We start from the raw sequence: 21,320 nt of genomic DNA, 5'->3' as shown, positions 1-21,320 counted from the left end.
TTCTCCAATCAGTAATGACTTAGAGAATTTTTTTCTTATTTGACAATAGCTTTCATTTTTTCATCTGAAAACTGCCTGCTCATGTCCTTTGGCCATTTATCAATTGGGGAATGACTTGTTTTCTTATACATTTGACTCAATTATCTCTATATTTTAGAAATGAGGCTATTAGGAAGACTGGTGGTAAAAATTGTTTCCCAACTTTCTGTTTTCCTTCTAATCTTCATTGAATTGCCTTTGTTTGTGCAAAACTTTTAAAATTTAATGTTGAAATTATCCATTTTGCATTTTATAATGTATTCTATTTCTTGTTTGGTCCTAAATTCTTCCATTCTCTATACAGCTGACAAGTAAACTATTCCTTGTTCTCCTAATTTGCTTGTGATTTCATCATTTATATCTAAATCATGTACTTTTTTGACCTTATCTTGCTATACGGTGTGAGATGTTGGTCTATGACTACTTTCTGCCATACTATTTCCCAATTCTCCCCATAGTTTTGTCATATAATGAGTTCTTATTGCAGAAGCTGAGTCTTTGGGTTTATCAAAAAGTAGATTGCTATAGTCATTGACTATAGTGTTTTGTGTACCTAACCTATTCCACTAATCTATCACTCTTTTTCTTAGCCAGGATCAAATGGTTTGGTGATTTCTACTTTATAATATTGTTTTAGATTTGGTTTGACTAGTCCACCTTCCCTTGTATTTTTTTCCATTAAATACCTTGATATTCTTGACCTTTTGCTATTACTCATGAATTTGATTATTATTTTTCTACTTCTATAAAATAATTTTTGGTAGTTTGCTTGGTGTAGCACTAAATAAGGGAATAAATTTAGGTAGAATTGTCATTTTTATTATATTAGTTAAGCCTTGTCATGAACAATTGAGATTTTTCCATTTGCTTAGATCTGAAATCATTTGTGTGAAAAGTGTTTTGTAATTATGTTCATATAGTTCCTGTATTTGTCTTGACAAATATTTTATGTTGTGCACAGTCATTTTAAATGGAATTTTTCTTTCTATTTCTTGCTGATGGGCTTTGTTGGCAATATGGAGATATTTTAATGATTTATATAGGATTATTTTATATTCTGTAACTTTGCTAAAATTGTTAATTATTTCAGGTAGTTTTTATTGATTTTCTGGGATAACGTAAGTATACTATCATATCTTCTGCAAAGAGCCATATTTTTGTTTCCTTGTTTCCTATTCTAAATCTTTCCATTTCTTTGTTTCCCCTCTTATTACTAAACCTAATATTTCTGATACAATATTGAATAATAGTGGTGATAATCGACAACTTTATTTCACCTCTCATTGTATTGCAGGTGTTTTTAGAAAGATACAACTTATCATTTTAAGGAAAATCCATTTATTCCTATGTTTTCTAATTTTTTTTTTAAAATAGACATGGATGCTGTATTATGTCAAAGACTTTTTTTCTGCACCTATTGAGATAGATAGTCATATGATTTCTGTTAGTTTTGTTGTTGATATGGTCAATTATGCTGATGGTCTTAATAATATTAAATCACTATTGCATTACTTATATAAATCCCACCTGGTCATAGTGCACTATCCTAGTAATAAATTGAGATAATTTCTTTCCTAGTGTTTTGCTTAAATTTTTTGAATCAATATTCATTGGGGAAATAAAGCTGTAATTTTCTTTCTCTGTTTTGACTCTTCCTAATTTAGGCATTAGCACCATATTTGTGTCAAAAAAAAAGAATTTGGTATGACTCCTTCTTTGATGATTTTTCCAAATAGCTTATATAATGTTGTAATTAATTGTTCTTTAAAGTTTTGGTAGAATTCACTTGTAAATCGATCTGGCCCTAAAGATTGTTTTGGAGGCATAAGGGGCTGCAGCTGCCATGTGGCTACCTGAGGAGCTCCTGGCCTTCAGATCATAGGGGGATGAAGCAACCAATTAGAGGGTAATTGCTCTTGTTTTGACCTGCTTGCATCTGGATCTTGGTCTGGGGTGGTGGTCCTGGGGTGTGTGGCCAGTGTGCCAGACCTTGTGGGGGCTGTAGAGATGGCATCCTCCTAATAGCTCTGGCAGCTGTGAAAACCCCAGTGATTTGGGACAAAGCTCTCTCCATTCTGGAAGCAGAGATCTACTGTGGCAAAGAGCTAAAAAGTCAAGTAATTGACTAGCAAGATGAGCAAGCAGAGGAAGCACAAACAGACCACAGAATACTTTTTTTGGGGACAAGAAGGATCAATGCATGGGATGGGAAGAAAACAACAAAGTCAGAACTCCTGCATCAAAACCTTCCAAGAAAAAGATTAACTGGTTACAGGCCATGGAAGAGATCAAGAAGAATTTTGAAAATTAAATAAGAGAAGTAGAGGAAAAATTGGAAAGAGAAATGAGAATTATGCAAAAAATTCCTGAAAAACAAATCAACAGCCTGCTAAAGGAGACCCAAAAATATACTGAAGAAAATAACACTTTAAAAAATAGACTAACTTGAGGCAGCCAGGTGGCGCAGTGAGTAAGAGCACTGGCCCTACAGTCAGGAGACCTGGGATCGAATCTGGGCTCATATACTTAGCATCACACCCGGAAATAACTGGCTGTGTAACCTTGAACAAGTTACTTAACCCCAATTATTTTAAAAAATAGACTAACTCATGGGTAGAGCCAAGATGACAGCATAAAAGAAGGAAAACTGTGTGCTCCCCAAATAGCCACCTCAAGTACCTATAAGAGTGACTCTTAACAAACTTTTGGGCTACAGAACCCACAAAGTGACAGAGGGAATCAAATCTCCCACTGAAGGCAGCCCGGCAGGCTGGCAGGAAGGGTCCATCACACTATGCTAGGAGCAGCACCCAGCCCAGCATGAGTCTTCAGTTTTAGCCCCAGGGCACCACGACCAGCCCTGGCTGGAGGGACTTCAAGAAAGTGGATCACCAGCAGCTGTGGCAGTTTACAAAATTATCAACCCATAAATGCCAAAGGCTAAGTGAGAGGTCAGTGTGGATTTTGTGGGAACAGTGGATCTAGGAGTGCAGTCTGGCCTCTGCCCCCATAGGGAGGAGCAGCTGAGGCACAATGGCCACCACTGCATGGCTCCTTAAGAGCTCATGGCCTGCAGATTGTAGTGGGACCATCCTGAGCAGTAATTGCTCTTGCTTTAACCCATTTAGATCTTGAATCGCTGTCTAGGGTGGAGGTCCTGGGGTGCCTGACCAAGTGCCAGAGCTGGTGGAGGATTTAGAGAGGGCAACCAATCAATACCTTTGGCAGCTGAGAAAACCCCAGTGATTTGGGACAAAGTCCTCCTTTCTGGAAGCAGAGTTCTACTGTGGCAAAAAGCTCAAAAGTCAAATAATTGAGGGGAAACACGAGCAACCAAAGGAAGCAAAGCAAGCAGAGCAACCTCTCTTTAGATTCCTTATTTGGGGACAAAAAGAATCAAAGCATGTAACAGGAGGAAGACAACAAATTCAGCAATCCTGTACCAAGAGCTTCTAAGAAAAATATGAACTGTATACAGGCCATAGAGGAGCTTAAAAAGGATTTTGAAATCCAAATTTAAAAATGAAGGGAATAATGGGAAGAGAAATGAGAATGATGCAAGAAAATCATGAAAAGAGAGTCAGAAACATGACTGAAGAAAATAACACCTTAAAAAATAGACTAGGGAGCGGTCAGGTAGCACAGGGAGTAAGAGCACCTGCTCCAGTGTTGGGATGACCTGGGGATCGAATCTGGGCTCCAACACTTAGCACCCACCCAGAAACACCTGGCCGTGTAACCTTGAGCTAGTTACTTAACCCCAATTGCTTAGGGCCGGCCAGGTGGCTCAGCAAGTAAGAGCACTGGCTCCAGTGTTGGGATGACCTGGGGATCAAATCTGGGCTCAGATACTTAGCACCACACCCAGAAATAACTGACCGTATAACCTTGAGCAAGTTACTTAACCCCGATTGCTTAAAAAAAAAAATAGACTAACTCAAATGGCAAAAAAGGCTCAAAATGCAGTGAGGAGAAGCATGCTTTAAAAAGCCAAATTTGCCAAATAGAAAAAGAACCTCAAAAGATCACTGAAGAGAATCATTTCTTCAGAATTAGATTGGAGCAAATGGAAGCTAGTGACTTTATGAGAAATCAAGATACTATTAAACAGATCCAAATAAATGAAAAAATAGAAGGCAATGTGAAATATCTCATTAGGAAAACCAGAGAACTGGAAAATAGAACTAGGAGAGATAATTTGAAAATTATTGGGCTACCTGAAAGCCATGGTCAAAAAAAGAACCTAGAAATCATTCTTCAAGAAATTCTCAAGGAAAATTGCCCTGATGTTTTAGAATCAGAGGGCAAAATAGAGGTTGAAGAATCCATTGACCACCTCTTGAAAAAGATCCCCAAAATGAAAACTCCTAAGAACATTATAACCAGGTTCCAGAGTACCAGATCAAGGAGAAAATATTGCAAGCAGTCAGGAAGAAACAATTTGAGTATTGTAGAAACACAATCAGAATAACACAAGGTCTAGCAGCTTCTACATTAAAGGATTGAAGAATGGAATATGATATTCCAGAGGTCAAAGGAGCTAGGATTAAAACCAAGAATCATCTACCCAGCAAAACTAAGTGTAATGCTTCAGGGGAAAATATATCATTCAATGAACTACAGTATTTTCAAGCACTCTTGATGAAAAAACAGAGCTGAACAGAAAATTTGACTTTCAAATACAAGAAGTATGAGAAGGTAAACAGGAAAAATAAATCATAAGGAACTTATTAAAGTTGAACTATTTACATTCCTACATGGAAAAATGATAATTGTAACTCATAAGACTTTTCTCAGTATGAGGATAAGTGAAGGGAATATATGTGTTTGTATATGTATGCATACATATATATATATATATATATATGTATGTATAGGAGGGTGTGTGTATAAATATATATGTGCATGTGGGCATATGTATGTAGATGTATACATAGACATAGGGCATAGGATGAGTTTAATATGAAGGGATGATATCTAAAAAATGGATTTAAGAGGTGATAGAGGAATATATTGTGAGAAGAAGAAAGGGAGATGTAGATTAGGGTAAATTATCTCCTATAAAAGAGACAAGAGAAAACAGTTTCAATGGAGGGGAAGAGAAGGAAGGTGAAAGAGAAAGGGACAACCTTACTTTCATTGAATTTGGCTTAAGGAAGGAATAACATACACACTCAATTGGGTGTCTTACCCTACAGGAAAATAGGAGGGAAGGGGATAAGAGGAGGAATGATAGAAAGGAGGGCAGATTAGGGGAGAGGCTAGTTAGAAGCAAACATTTTTGAAAAGGGATAGGGTCAAAGGAGAAAATAGAATAAGTGGGGATTGGGATAGGATGGAAAGAAATAAAGTTAGTCTTTCACAATATAATTATTATGTAAATGTTTTGTATAGCTACATATATGCAACCTATATTGAATTGTATCTTCCCATTGGAGGCAGGTGGGAACAGAAGAAGTAAAAAGGGAAAAAAATCTGGAAATCAACGTTTTAAAAACAAATGTTAAAAAAAATTGTGTTTACCTGAAACTGGGAAATAAGATAGACAGGCATTTTGGTATAGAAATCCATCTTGTCCTACTAGAAAGTTAGGGGACATGGGGGGAATATAAGAGAGAATAGCTTGGGGCAAGGGGTATTCAGTAAGTTTGTGATTTTGGAGTGTGTGTAGGGGAAAGATGGGAAGAAAAAAATTTGTAACTCAAAATCTTGTGGAAATGAACATGGAAAAATAAAAATAAATAGATTAGAAAAAAGAGAAAAAAACTATTGTTCTCCCTTCAGTTTTATTAATCTAGCTTTCAATTTTTAGAATTTCTAATTTGGTACTTAATAGAGGGTTTTGATTTCCTCTGTTTCTAGTTTTTTTTTTAGTTGCATGGTTAATTCATCGGTCTTTTTTTTCCTATTTTATTCATGTAAGCACTTGGAGATATGAAATTTCCCCTAAAATTGCTTTGGCTTCATCCCAAAAGTTTTGGTATGCTATCTCATTATCATCAGTATCTTTGGTTAAATTATTAATTGTTTCTATCTGTTGTTTGATGCACTCATTCTTTAGCATTAGATTATAGAGTTTCTAATTATTTTTTAGTCTATCTTTCCATTGACCTTTATTACATCTAGTATTTATTGCATCACAATCTGAAAAAAAGATTCATCCAAGCTTCTATCTTTCAGCATGTAAGGTTATTTTTTATGCCCTAAGGCTTTATCAGTTTTAGAGTATGTGCCATGTACTGCTGAGAAAAATATTTATTTTTATCCTTTCTCTCCCCATTCAATTTTCTCTAGAGATCTATGATATCTAACTTTTCTTTCTTCTTTATCTTGTGATTAAGTATATCTAGTTCTGAGAGGAGTAGGTTGAGGTCCCTCCCTAGTACACTTTTGTGGTCTATTTCTTCCTGTAACTCATTTAACATCTCCTCTAAGAATCTGGATTCTGTTCCATTTGTTATGTATATGTCAATATTGACATTACTTCATTGTCTATGGTACCTTTTAGTAAGATGTAATTTCCTTCCTTATCCCTTTGAATTAAATCTATTTTTGCTTTTGCTTTTTCTGAGATCAGGATTGTTACACCTGCTTTTTTTACTTGGGCTGAAGTATAATATATTCTGATTCAGCCTTTTACCTTTACACTTTGTGTATCTCTCTGGTTCAAATGTATTTCTTATCAACATCATATTCTAGGATTCTGGTTTTTAATCCACTCTGCTATTTCCATTTTATGGGAGAGTTTATACCATCCCATTAACAGTTATGATTATTAGCTGAGTATTTACTTTCATCCTATTTCCTCCCTTTTATAATTTTTCTCTTCTTTTACCATGTCCCTTCTCAAAAGTGTTTTGCTTCTTATCACCACTTCCCTCAATCTTCCCTCCCTTCTAACAGCACCCCTCCCTTTTCTTTCCCCTTTCACCTCCTACTTCCCTAAAGGGTAAGATAAATTTCTATACTTAGTTTACATATTATTCTTTATCTGAACTGAATCTTAGGAGAACAAGGTTCAAACAATGTTCACCTCCTCCCTTCTTTCCCTCTTCTGTAATAAGTCTCTTCTGCCTCATCATAAGATATAATTTACCCTGTTCTGTCTCCCCCTTTCCTGTTTTTCCAGTACAATCCTTTTTCACAGCCCCTAATTTTTTATATCATCACATCAAAGTCAGCTCATACTCATACTCTCTATCTATGCATAGCCCTTCTAACTGCCCTAACAGAGATATTTCTCAAGAGTTACAAACATCATCATCCATGTAGGGATGTAAGCAGTTTAACCTTATTGAACAACGAGGTTTTCTTTTCTTTACTGTTTACATTTTTATGTTCCTCTTGAGTCTTGTATTTGAAGATGGGGTTTTCTTTTCAGCTCTGATATTTTCATCAGGAAAGTTTGAAAGTCCACAATTTCATTGAATGTCCATATTTTCCCCTGAAAGATTATGCTTAACTTTGCTGGGCAGTTGATTCTTGATTATAATCCAAACTCCTTTGCCTTCCAGAGTATCATATTTCAAGTTCTCTGTTCCTTTAATGTAGAAAATGCTAATCACAGGTGGGGAACTGTAACAATAATGCAATATTCACATGCTGGTATAGTTGTGAATCACATAATGTAACAGCCTCTCTACATGGAGGGCAGAACCAAAGCCTTTATTCAAATACAGGAAAACCAAGTCCCAAAACCAGAAATCCAAAGTCATTACAGTACCCATGAAGTTGGTGCACATGGTCAATGCAGCGAACACCCACATTTCCAAGCCTTCACAACAGAACAGGGCCCCTCAAGCTGGGATCCTCCTCTCTCACTCACAGTAGCTCCTCAGTCTGGTTCTTGGAAGTTCTCAGCAGAAATTCCCAGAGGAAAGGTCTCACGAGAAGAAAATTCTCAGCATAAGGTCCAGCCTCCAGATGCTCACTGAGAGAAATTTCTCTCTCTCTGTCCCTGGAAGCAGCTGCTCTGCCTCCAGGATGCTTACCCCAGGAAAATCTTTCTGTCCAGCTTGTGCCTTTCCTTATATAGGTGTTAGCTCCTCCCTGTCCTGCCCCTTCCTATTACATTAGCAACTTCCTCCAGAGGTGTTAACTACTTCTGTGTTAATTAAATAGCTTAAACAAGGTGTTAACTTGATACAAGGTGCTAAGTACCTGCTTACTTGCCAATAAAAAGTGCCATGGAAGATCTGCAGATTCCATTAGCATTACAGGAACCTGCAGACTCAAGGTCACATCAGTCCTTCTAAATTCTCAAGGATGGCCCTTTTACTGAACCCAAACTTTACTGAAATAATCCCCTTAATAAAAGTCCAATAATTCTTTATATCTCTCCTGAATCTATTTTCCAGGCGACTTGTTTTTTCCAATGAGGTATTTTATATTTTCTTCTACTTTCTTTCTCTTTTGATTTTGTTTGATTGATTCATGTTCTTTCATTGTCATTAGATTCCAGTTGCTCAATTCTAATTTTTAAGTAATTATTTTCTACAGTTAGTTTTTTTTAACACTTTTTCCTTTTCAAAAATTCTACTTTTAAGGAGTTGTTTTCTTCAGTCAATTTTTGTCCTTCCTATTCCCAGTCGTTGACTCTTTCTTGCTCACCTCTCTTTTCTTTTCCCATTTTTTTCTTCTACTTCCATTATTCAAGGTTTAAATCCTCTTTGAGCTGTTCCAAGAAGGATTTTTGGACTTGAGATCAACTCATATTCCCTGTTTGGGTTTCACATGTAGGCATTTTGACATTGTTGTCCTTTTGTGAGTTTGGGTTTTGACCTTCCCTTTTACCACACAAGTTTTCTGTGGTCAGGGTTTGTTTCCCTTTCTGACTCATATTATAGACTATTCCATGACTTTTAAAGTTGAGCTCTGCTCCTCGGAAAAGTTGGCACTGTCTTGGATTTCTTGTGCTGTGGGTCAGTGGCCTGGTCTGTGATTTTATGGTCCAGGGCCTCAATTGCTTATGGCTTGCCCACTGTGCTGGGACAAACCAGTCTAGTTGTGCCTATTGTGTCCTGAGTGCTAGGGCTTGCAATTTCCCTTCTGCACAGGGGCTAGAGGCCTCACCCCTGAACTGTTCTGCCACTGGCCTGGTGAGCCAAAAGTAGGGGTCCTCAATTGCTGATCTGAGCTATGGTTAACGGCCTCCCACTGGCTTGCTTGGACACCACCTGCATTGGATTGTGCTCTCCTTCTACCCAACTGAGACAGATCTTCCCTGAAGTCCCTCCAAGTTATCTTAAACTGTTTTCACTCCATCTTTTTTTTTCCATCTCCTACTTTGTTTTATTTTTTCCTACCTTTCCTACCTTGTTTTCTTTTAATGTGAAATTTCTGTTTCTTACAAGCAGATGAGATAGCAAATGAAGACAGCTTTCTTACTTGGAGGATGTTGGGGTGAGAGGGAGGCATAAGCTAGACAGTAATACTCAAGAAAAAGGAAAGGAATTTGCCCACACATCCCCCACCCCTTCCCAACTTTTCCCCATTTAATGTGATTAAGAAGCTTGGTTGCTGTATACTGCTACAGAGAAACAGGAGTAGGTTGTGGAATGAAGGGTCTTGGGTTGGAGAAGGGAAGTTGATCTGTTTGACTTGATTACATCTCCCCTGCACCCCAGAATGTAGATTGTTTGGTGCCTGCTCTGGAGGGCTGTGGGTGGGGGGGATTCAATTCCCCATCATTGGTCAAGGGAGCAGGTTGTTTGTCCCAACCCTTCCCCTTGTTCATAGGCAAGTGGTTCAATCCTGAGTATCAAGTTGAGGGTCTAACCTGAGCCCCCGAGAAAATGTGATTTGGAATTTCTGACTAAGAGGGGCAGGAGAAGGAGACAAGGAAGGGATGGACAGATGGATGGATCCTGGGGTTGGGTAAATGGAGCATTCAAGAGGCAGCCATGCAGTTTGTAGGTGTGGGACTGTTTGATTAGCTCTTGCAGTTTTTATTTCTCTTAGATCATTGCTGCTTAGGAAGACCCAGTCCAGAGGAAATCAGCTCCTCACCTTCCAAGGGAGCTTTCTGGGAAGGCTCAGTCTTTTCTGCAGCCTTGTATTCATCGGGCTTCTTGCTCATCTCAAACAGAAACCACTTGTGCATCCAGCTCTCAAAATCCTTCCAGCTCTTGGCCTCCATGTTTTTCTTCAGTTGTTTCATGTTGTCCTGGAAGCTCTGGGTCAGCTCAGGGAAAGACCTTCTGGGGTCAGACTGCAGTAACAGGTACTTCACTTGGTCCTTGGTATTATTTCCAATCTTGGTCAAGTCCACAGATGGGAGGCTCGGGGGCTCCAGCTCCCTCATGAGCAGGGGCATAGCCATTCGGAGCTTGTTCACTGGAATGGAGGGCTTAGGGAGCTTCATCTTCAAAGATTCGAGTTGTAAATTCTGGGAAGTGACAGTAAGTTTGTCCAACCTCCCCTGCTGCTGGTACACAAAGTAGATGGTCGCACCTTGTCCAGCAATGAGCAGGGCAATCAGCACGGAGAAGCCCGTGTAAAAGGCTCCCTGGTTGCAGGACCGTTGTTGTCCCCCTGCACTTCTTCCCAGAATGGGCTGCTGCTCATGGTTGGAGATGAGGTCTCACTGGTCCTCCATGGTGTTTGCAGTTGGTTTATCCCTGACAGAGACTTCAGCTGCTGCTTGTCTGATTTGCTCTGTTCTCCTGGGTTGTCTGATCTCTTCACTCCATCTTTTTGTAGGTTCTGTTGTTCCAGAATCTGTTTAATGGCTTAATTTATCACTGTTTCTGAAAAAATCTATGGACAGCTCATGCAACTTTCTGGTTTTTCTCTGCCATCTTGGCTCCTCCTCCTCCCTATCTGGAATTTTCTGGCCAGAGATACTGATGTGATTTGCCATTTCATTCCCCAGCTCATTTTATAGATGAAGAAACTCAGGTAAATGGTTTGAATAACTTGCCCAGAGTCACATAGCTAGTAATTATTTGAGGTCAAATTTGAACTCAGGTCTTTCTGATTCCAAGTCCAGCACTCTCCATTATGCAACCTAGCTACCCACAATGTAGGGAAATGTTTTTCATTAGCAATAGTCGATGAGGATCTGTATTTCTAATCATGTTAATAATTTTGAATATTTTGATGTCTCATTGGATTAAATGGGCTGATGAAAAGTTACTACAGAAATAATCAATTTGGCTGTTTTCAGGTAGTTAACTGGTGAATCACAGCATTAGTGTGATCTTCAATCTATGGCTTCTTGGCAGGCAAGTTTTTATGTGACGGTCAGTTAAGTGAAAAGGAGATAAATTCACTTAAGCAGGTACATCACACAGAAGCTCCCAACTCATCGCCTTTTCCCTGGCTGATACTCATTTGAGAAACATTATTTTTGTGTTTCAGTTCCTTTGGCTACCTTCAAAAGTCAGTTCAAATCATACCCTTTGTACAGGGGCCATTCTTGCTTCTGTACCCCAAAACCTCAGCTGTCAGTGCCTTTTCTCTCTGAGATTACCACTCATTTACCTTGTAAATATCTTATATATACATAGTTATTACCATGTTGTTTCCACTTTTAGAAGGTAAGCTCCTTGAGGAAAGGGACCATGTTTTCCAGTGCATGACATGATACCTAGCAAATACCAGGTGCTAAATAAATGCTTGTCAATGTGACATTTATACCCAGGTCTTAGCACAGCAGTAGGTGATAAGGCACACAATATGTCTTTAACAAGTGCTTAATTTGTTAAAGAAATGAATCCCCAAAGTAAAATAACCTGTGATAACTTGACCATCAGCTACTTCTGTGTTTGGTGATTCCAACCCTTCATTACATATGGCTTGTGCACCAAGGGAGGAGGTTACCACTCAATATTAACATATGTTAAAAGTTAGCAAAAACTTCATTTCTTTCTTAAATTTCATTAAAGTAGAGATAGATGGACGTTCCAATAATTTCTTTCCACATCACAAATGATCATCTAAGAAAGCCTTTGGGGGGCATGGGTCTCACTTTGCAGACTATTGTCTAGGGATTGATAGAGAAAACCAATATCATGCACTCTTTTCCACTTCTGATTTTGATGTTCTATCATCAGCAGCTCTCACAGTGCCTGGCATACAGTAGGTGCTCATTCAATGCTTGAAGAATTGAACTCATTTCACTGAATTGAAGTGAATTGTAAAGGTATGCAGAGAAATGTGAAGTCACTTTGGATTGGATTGTTGGTTCTACCTCAAAAGACTGACAGAGATTGTTATCACCATTCATTTTCCTAGGGAATGCTATTTTATTTTCAGCTTAAACTCCTTTTCATTTCCCCATCTGGAAACTGGGCCTACCCCTACTCACTTTAGAGGATAGCTGTGGTCATGATTAACATCTACAAATAAGAGAAATTGAAGCAAAAGTGTCCCAAGCATGGTTGGTTTATTAGCAATGGCTAGCAATTTGCTAATAAAATGGATCCATGGTGATGTCTTTTAGTAGGAGGTCCCCATTGTTAACTTACTGAGCATTTTTATAGATATAATGGATCAACATTAGAAAGAGGAACATAAACAATAGATGAGGTACTTTGATCACATTGCTTCACATGGGTGTTTGAATTTTTCTGATTTGGCTGGGGCATTCCAAGGACTGCCCTTGTCAGCCTGGAAATCTACCTTGTGTAAGCACATCAGCAAAGAACAGGGAAACTTTACAAGAAGGGAGAGCTTTAACAGATTAGCAAAGCTCAAGGTGCGGGCATTCCTAGCCCTATGTAAACTATAATTAATAGTGGAATGATTATGATTTAGCATCTAGAGCAAGGCTTTAATAGGAGTGAGGAACCTGGCTCATCTATGGATGAATTCATCTTTCACATTGTGAAAGGCAAAGGGAATAATGAACATGAAAGTGAGTGGCTTAGAGATGAACCGATCAGCCGTATTCATTGGACTGCTTCTCCATGCTGGGCACTGGGCTGGATGCTGCGGATCCAAAGACATGAAAATAGTCCCTACCCACAAGGAGTTTACAGTCTATAAGGATTGTCCTCATCAACCTGTGGAAACATTCTATAACTCATTTAAACTCTCTGAAGCCTTCCCACTGTTTGAGGTAGGAGAAGAAAAGCATTGGCTCTCTGTTCATAGCATCACAGGGTTTTAGATTTAGAGCTGAAGAGAATCTTAGAGATCTTCCTCTTCTTCACTTGAGATTGAAAACTGAGGCTGAAGTGACTTGCCCAAGGTCTCCCAGTTAGTAGGTGGCAGTGCTGGGATTTGAACCCAGGACCTTGGACTCCTAATCCAACAAGGACTCTTTGTGCTTTCCTCTGGATGACATTAATGCCTCTTCTTTATTTGTGAGCAGGAAGGTTCAGATTGGGCTACAGCTACTCCCCACCCCCATTTGTCTCTCTATCCTCTTCTCCCACCCTTGACTTCCATCCCTTTCCCCACCCAAGCTCCAAAGGGCAGCTTATAGAATCTTGGAAGACAAAGAGTTCCAGGTCTTCCCTTGGGTCAGGTCATCTACTACTACTACTACTACCACTACTACTACTACTACTACAACTAGTGGAAGACCACCCTCAGGCCTAGCTTGCCCTACATAACTCGAGGAAGGGCACAGATTTGGTAGGAGGCAGGAGAGACGGTTAAGCCAACTCGGATGTCCAGGCTCAGTTCGGTGTTTGGGGGAGCCCGGAACGTGAAATTCTGGAGCAGGCAAGTGAAGAAAAGGAAGAGCTCGGCCCGAGCCAGCTGTTCTCCCAGGCAGACCCTCTTTCCTGAAAGGCAAGGAGACGAGAAAGCAGTGAATCCACTAATGTTCAGCACAGGCAGTAGGTCAGGGTACAGACCCTAGCACTGAGATGGGCCTTAAGGTTATTCAGTGACTTGTCCACAGCCACAAGGCTAATAATGGTCAGAGGTGGAATCTGAGTCCAAGCTTTCCTTGCTCCATGCCAGGCACCATTTCCACCATGCCATGCATCTGATGACTTGAAATATTGCATCTGTAAACAGAGGGCTTGGGTTCAGATCCCAGCTGTGTGTCATTGGAAAGATCCCTTAACTTGAGTGGGTCCAAGTTTCCTCATTTGTGAAATGATGGAGCTGGATGATGTGGCCTCCAAGAGCCCTGCTAGGTCTCTAAAATCCTGCTTTGTTTAGCCTTAGCAAAAATATGTCCCTTCTCCTAATTTAAGCCAAGTAGAAATTTGTGCCAGGAGTCAGGAAGCCCTCAGTTCAAGTCCTACCCATGCTGTTTAGATGAGTGGCCCTGGGCAAGTCATATAACTGCCCTCAGTCTCAGTTTCATGATGTGTAAAATGGGGATAATCATAGCACTGACCTTAGAGAGTAAAGATGTAAATGTATTGTCAACATCAAAGGACTATATAAGTGCTAGTTATTATTAGAACTACTACTACCACTACTACTACTACTATTACTACTACTCCAATTAATATTGTTATTATTTATCAAATGCAAAAATATTAGCATGTGCCCCACTAGGGTGCTATGAAGACTGAAAGGGATAATGCATGTTGGGCCTTTTGAGCCTTACTGTAGTGATCTACTCTCATTAGCATCATAGAAAAACCTCTGATCCTGGATTCAAAAACCCAGCTTGGGTCCTTCCTCTGACACTCACTAGCTGCATGATTTTGGGCAAGTCACAGGCTCTAAGAGCTCAAAGCTGCTCTCTACAACTTGAGGAAGAAGAGAAAGTGCCCACCTGACTCTGGCAGTTCCTACCAAGGAGGACAGACTGTGATGGGCAGTGGGTGTTTTCTTATAACCAACTTGACTTGAAATCAGGGAGACTGAAGGAGGAGTCTTTGGAAGGAGAAAGAATTGAACAAATCCCATAGGCTACATAACCAACCTTGAACACCTGGTCTCTTTTTCCAAAGACATGAAGGAGATGTCCTCCCTCCTTTCTCCAGGGAGCCTTTCCCAGGACGCTCACATAAATTCTGATGGGAGAAGGGGCCAGTCCAGCTGTCAAGAGACTAAGGCTGTTTACTAAGGCCCTCAGTGCCATGACAAGAGTTGACCAAACCAGCTGTTTGGTACCATAGAAACAATAATGGGTTAACAGAATGATTATATTTAATCCTGGAGGCAATAAGGAACGCCTGAAGCTCACTGAGCAGAAGTGAGGGCAGGGGCGAATAGGGTCAGAGCTCCCTCCAATTTAGGAAAAATCATTGTGGCAGCTGGGGGGAAGATAGATAGGTTTGAGGAGAGACATGAAACAATCTCACTTAGGAACCTTTTTCAATGTTTCAGGTGAAGGATAACAAGAAGATGATAAGATTCCCCCATAGGGATGATAAACACTTTGGACAACGTAGAAATTACCTATATATTATATTAAATCAAATCTAAAGATATTTTAATAATTTTTAAAAATTTAAACCTATAGAACAATTAAATATTATTTATTATTAATGAATTTTGAAATGTATTAATTTTAAAATAATTTTAATGTTTAAAATATATTTTTTTAATAAATGTAAGTTTGTAAGTGAAGGAAATAAAAAGAATTTGATGCCTCAGAAGTCATGGAGAACCAGCCCTGAAGGAAAGAATCCCCCAATGAAATCCTCAAGGGACCATATTGCCTCCAAAAGGGATGAATGGGGCCGTCGAGCTTGTTCGGACTTTGTTAGTCCCGTCTCCCTCCCTCTGCACAGGCCGCTTCCCCAGACTAGTCGGAACCTTCTCCTCCCTCCTGCCCATTTGAACCCCCACCTTCCTTCAAGGCTTAGCTCTGAGGCTGCCTCCAGTTGCAAGGGCTTTCTCCTGACTAAAATCGTTTTGCATTTTCTTAGGATCAGAACATTGCAGATTTGAGGGTGTTGGGACCTCCCAGGCCACCAACCCCATCCTCCTCACTTATTAGAGTTGAAATAACGGGCCCAGAGAGGGGCTGAGGCAACACAGGTCACACAGTGAAGAAGAGGAACAATTAGCACTCGGATCCTCTTTCTTTAAATTCCTGGAACTCTCAGCTCAAGGCTTCCAAGTTTTGAAATGAATTTTCCACCTAGTCTAGCCCTCTCATTTAATAGATGAGGAAACTGAGGTCTAGGAGGTTTAAGTAAGGTCTCCCAAGGATACCCAGGGGGAGAGTACCAGAGTTTGTGGGCACTGGCTAGGCCTGTGGGTATTCTAGAATCCTTGCAGGGTCTGTAAAACTATAAGGCAAAACTGGACCTGAGGAAAAAACTTTCTTCGTTTCAACTACATAGCTGTTCTTTAAAGAATACAAACCAGAGGAAGCTAGGTGGTGCACTGAATAGAGCACCGGCTCTGGAATCAGAGGAATCTGAGTTCAAATCTGTCCTCAGACACTTAACACTTACTAGTCGTATGACCTTGGGCAAGTCACTTAACCACAATTGCCCTGCCTTCCCCCAACAAAAAAAGAGAAAATATAATGCAAACCAGCCCTCTGACTCCTTAGATGGCCCAGGGTCAGACATCTGCCATACCTCTTGAAGACTGGCTTATAAATTTTATTTTCAAATGGTTGCAGGTGGTGAATAAAATAAGCTGAGCCTGCTGCACCTTGACATCCAGGAGACATAGTGCACGGAGTGCAGGGACCTGGGGTGATTTCATCTCAGATATTTCAAACTTTGTGACTGTTGGCAGATCACATGATTCCCCTGAGGCTTAGTGTCTTCATCTGTAAAATGGGCAGCTGTACTACCTACCTCATGGGGTGACTGTGAAACTGCAAAGGGAAGCCATGTGTCTTTTACGCTCTAACAAGCTATCTAAAGGTCTGCTATTTTAAATTTTGTTGTGATGCATTTTCCCAAGAAATAAATGTGACGACTCTATGCAGCATCATATGATTGTGGGGTTTAGGAAGCAGAATCTGCAACGTTTCTTAATGTTAAAATGGTTGGTGCCCTTTGGCCTTGGGCCTCACTGCCTACCGAGTGTGACTCACCTATTGAGAAAGGCAGAAAGGCCTCTCTCTTCTTAAACTTTCCATTCTCCAGAAAATGTTCCGGGTTAAAGGTTTCTGGGGTAGCCCACTCCTTGGGGTCCTTGTGGATGGCAGTCAAGTTGGTCATCAGAATGGTCCCCTGGAAACAAGAGAAAAGAAATGGGTCTAAGCGACTTTCAGGTGGAAGGGGCCTTGCCCACCCTCTTATTCTACAGAAAAGGGAATTGAGGGCTGGAGAGGGGGCCCAAGAACAATCCAAGGCCACACAGATTATTAGTAGTCAAACCTGTTATAGAATTCAAGACACCTTAGGGTAGGGGCTCCCAACATTTTTGAGGTCAAGGACCTCTTTGGAAGGCTGACAGAGCCTTTGGACTCCTCAGAGTCATGTTTTAAAATGAATCAATAAAAAACCTAGGATTACAAAGGAAAACAATTATATGGAAATGCAAGCATCATGATACAAACAAAACAAAATAAAAAGAAGTTCATGGACCTCAGTTAAGAACTCTGACCTTAGAAAGTCATAAATTTAGGATTGGAAGGGATTGTAGAGGTCATCTGGTCCCTCCTGTTTTACAGATAAGTAAACTATGAAATGTCAAAGTAAACTCATTCAAGGTCCCCCAGGTAGGGGCAAAAGGGGGAGATGAATCCAAACTGCCTTATTCTTAGCTGCCACTCTGGGGCAAGGTTGATACTCAGTAGCACTGGGCATCTGGCCTCTGCCTCATCTAGAACCACATCCTGCCAATGCCTACTTATGAATTAGGTTGTATATGAGTAAACTTCTCAGATAGCAATGTGCCTTAAATCAATAAATTCCTTCAGAAGTCCTGTAAGAAAAGATGATTAGAAATGTCAGATACCATGAAAGGTTGATGGGACTAGATATAAGGGAGTTCAATCAAAATCTTTACTACAGGTTGGTTAAAATAAAGGATTATAGAATTAGAGCTAGAAAGTTTCTTATTTTTACACATGGGGAAACTGAGGCTGACAGGTGAACTGACTCATCCAGTTACACAGAAAGCATCTGAACCAAAATCTTCCTGACTCCAGTTCCAGGTCAGCATCCACTGGGTCTTGTTGGGTTGGAACCTCCAGTTTCCTTGTGTCTAACTATAAAGACACACCTGGGTATGTTTAGAAGGAGCTGTCCTCATGGGAGGAACTCAGAGGGTTAGGCAAAGATGGAGGCAGAGAAGTATGTGTGCCTAGGCCTTCTGGAATTCTGTTTGTATGAGTGGGCAGGTGTGGCCCTGTCTCTGGGCCTGGAGAACCTAGAACAAACATGGCCTTCAAACTACATCTTGGGAGTAATCTCTTGTTTCCCAGGATGGATGAAATCATGGTATTGGACATGGGAGGGACCCAGAGGCCATCCCCATGATTTTACACCACAAAGGGGTTAAGTGACTTGCCCAGTGTCACACAGCTCAGTATCTGAACCCTGATTTTCCAGACTCCAAGTTCAATACCTCCCCACTATGCCAATTTGTCCTCTGCCTCCACACTTACATTGTCTTCTTTAACCCTCAAGCCCAACTCACTCCAGTTCCCTAAAGTGTTCCCTTCCTTCTTATCTCTCTGGACTCTCTGAATCTCATCCATCCATGCTTCAAAGCTCAGCTTGATCACCTTCTCTTCTGTGATTGCTTGATCCTATCCTGAGCCCTGCCTCCTCCTGACTCGTCCAGTACCTATACCTGATACTCACTATCTGTGTCATCCTGGGTAAGTCACTTCCCTCTGCTTCTCTCAGTTTTCTCATCTGTAAAATGGATGTGATAACAGCCCCTCAATCCCAGATATGTTGTGAGGACCAACTGAGATGTTTCCAAAGTACTTTGCCAACCTTGAAATGCAACACAAATAGCACCTATTTCTAGGTTCATTATTGGACTCTGTATTGCTCACAGAGTGGTCAACTCATTAAATGAAAAAAGAAATGAAACTTCGGTCAGAAAACACAAGTCTAAAGCTCAGCAGCACTTAGCACACAGTGCCTGGCACATAGTAGGTCTTGAGAAATGTTTATGGATATGAGGGAAATTCTTTGGAGGTGATGGAGTTCTAGGAATCTGGGAGCTGTTAAAGTGACTCTTTTCATCATGATTTCCGTTCAGTCTCCAGGGTCTAAAATGACTTCTTTGAAAGGTGCAGCCTGGATTAGAGCCTGGGCCCCAGGAAAGGATGTTGTTTGAGCTGCCCTGGCCAGGTCCTAGGAGAAAAATCCAGGGAATGGGAGATGGAAATAACTCCTTCAGAATTCTGTGTTAAGTGTCTGTCTGGGGCTATTTACCCTGGTGACTGAGAAACTGTCGATGTCTGGGTAAACATGATTTGTTTTGGTCATGAGAATATGGGGAAGGTCTAGGGAGGTTCATCATGTTCATTTAACTACAGAGTCCAGAACAGTTGGAAGGAAATTTTATTATCAAACCTTCTTTTTTTTTAGATGAGGAAACTGAGTCCCAGGGAAGTGTCACACATAGGGAACCTAAGTAGACGTAAGCAAATGAAACGAAATAAAATAAATCTAGGCTTTAAACCTAGTCCCTCTGCCTTCAAATCTAGTTTTTTTTCTTATTCAACTGTGAGAATCAATGATTTTAAGATTCTAGTCCAAAGTTTCTTCATCTATTTTTTAATCACGTAGCCCTTTGACAGTCATATGGTGAAGCTTATGCTCCTCTTCTCAGAATAATTTTTTTCAAGTACAAAATAATATGCACAGACTTACAAAAATTCCAATTATATGAAAATAATCCAAATATATTTTTAAAGACCAAATTCATGCACATTAGTCCAAAAACCTTTGTTCTACAGCATATATTTTTGTTTCACTTTCTTCTACCCTCAAACTCCAGGCAAGACATGGAGACCCTTCAGGTTCATGGCAGAAAAAGCAGTTTACCTTTGGAACGTGGTATCCATCCACTGTGGTATCAACTATGGCCACCCTGGGCACGTTGAAAGGAAGAATATTACCCATTCTCTGAACTTCATGAATGGCTGCATTAGTGTAGGGCATATTCTCCCTATCAGCCATGGTGGGCTGCCTTGATTGGCCAATCACCCTGTCAATCTCAGCTTGTATTTTGCCTGGAAAGAAAAAGAGATTTTGGGGACCCAAATAATAACTCACATATGAAGGGTGTTTTAAAGTTTGCAAAACATTTTGCAAGTACTATCCCATTTGATCCTCACCAAAAATGGCAGGACAGTACGATAGCTATCTGCATTTTATAGATGAAATGGAACTAGACAGAAATGGAGGTAGATTTGAACTCAGGGCTTTCTTTCCCCTCCCATTGAATTTTCTCTGAACAAGTAAGAGAACAAGATCCACATCTGCAGTTGCATGAAAGTTCAGCATGACACTTTACCAAAGTTTCCAATCCCTATAGCCTAGAATAGGCTTGACTTGATTAGAAAACTTGACTGATTGATGGAAAATAAGGAAGTTTGTGTTTCTGGGAAAACATCCAGAAATATGGTTCCAAGGAAAGCATGATGGAGTTTGAGACAGGAGACCTGGATTCAGATTTCATCCTTACCCCTCACTATCTGAGTGTCCGTGGTCACATCATTTAACCCTTGGCACCTCATTTCCCTATCTCTAAAAAGATTAGATCAGGCTATACCACAGGTGGGGAAACTGGGGCCTTCAGGCCACATGTGGCACTGTAGTTCTTCAAGTGCAGCCCTTTGATTAATCCAAACTTCACAGAACAAATCCCCTTAAGAAAAAGAATTTATTCAGTAAAACTTGGACTCAGTCAAAAGGCCACACCCAAAGACCTAGAAGGCACCTGAGGCCAGAGGTTCCCTACCACTGGACTAGACTGTCTCTAAGATCTAAGATCCTTAAATTTATTTATGTATATTATATTTCTCTATATAGCTTTACATTTAGTGTCCAATGATCCCTGTCTCTAAGTCAACTAGTTGTAGAAGACAGTTCTGAAAAAAAATAGGCTGGTAATTTTAGAAGAAAGATTATTTGGCTCCCTCCATCAGCTTAGCCCTGACAAAGCATCTGTGATGACCCATGTTGACAGAAACAAAGTATTTCAAGTCAAGTCAACAAGCATTTATTAAGCACCTACTGTGTGTCAGGAACTATACTATACATTGAGAAGACAGAGAAAGGCAAAAGAAATTCCCTGCCCTCAAGGTGCTCACAGTCTAATGATGGAAACATGCAAAGAAGACACCTGCAGGATAAATTGGGGATAATCACAGAGAAAAGGCACTAAGATTAATGGAGATTGGGAAAGTCTTTTCACAGGAGGTGGGTTTTTATCCGGGAACTGAAGGATGCCAGGAAAGTCAGGAGGCAAAGATAAGGAGA

At 40.2% G+C, this 21,320-nt stretch overlaps 1 protein-coding gene and 1 pseudogene across 1 annotated transcript in view; both read right to left on the bottom strand.

Moving 5' to 3' along the window:
• Positions 1-9,304: 9,304 nt before the first annotated feature.
• LOC138165285 (HLA class II histocompatibility antigen gamma chain pseudogene) lies at positions 9,305-10,714 on the bottom strand (annotated as a pseudogene).
• Positions 10,715-12,408: 1,694 nt separating this feature from the next.
• LOC138165288 (cytochrome P450 2J2-like) overlaps positions 12,409-21,320 on the bottom strand; it is a 34,562-nt gene continuing 25,650 nt past the window's right edge. The window contains exons 7-9 of the mRNA XM_069093456.1: positions 19,881-20,068; positions 16,961-17,099; positions 12,409-13,775 (exon numbers count right to left, since the gene is read on the bottom strand). Of these exons, the coding sequence (XP_068949557.1) occupies positions 13,594-13,775; positions 16,961-17,099; positions 19,881-20,068 (509 nt within the window). The 3' untranslated portion in view covers positions 12,409-13,593. The remainder of the gene's footprint in view (positions 13,776-16,960; positions 17,100-19,880; positions 20,069-21,320) is intronic.

This window comes from Petaurus breviceps, unplaced genomic scaffold (genome assembly GCF_028583685.1).
Source record: "Petaurus breviceps papuanus isolate PSGF00001 unplaced genomic scaffold, PetGlider_PUasm1.0 208, whole genome shotgun sequence".
Taxonomy (NCBI): Eukaryota; Metazoa; Chordata; class Mammalia; order Diprotodontia; family Petauridae; genus Petaurus; species Petaurus breviceps.
This window is presented reverse-complemented; position numbering and strand designations above follow the sequence as displayed.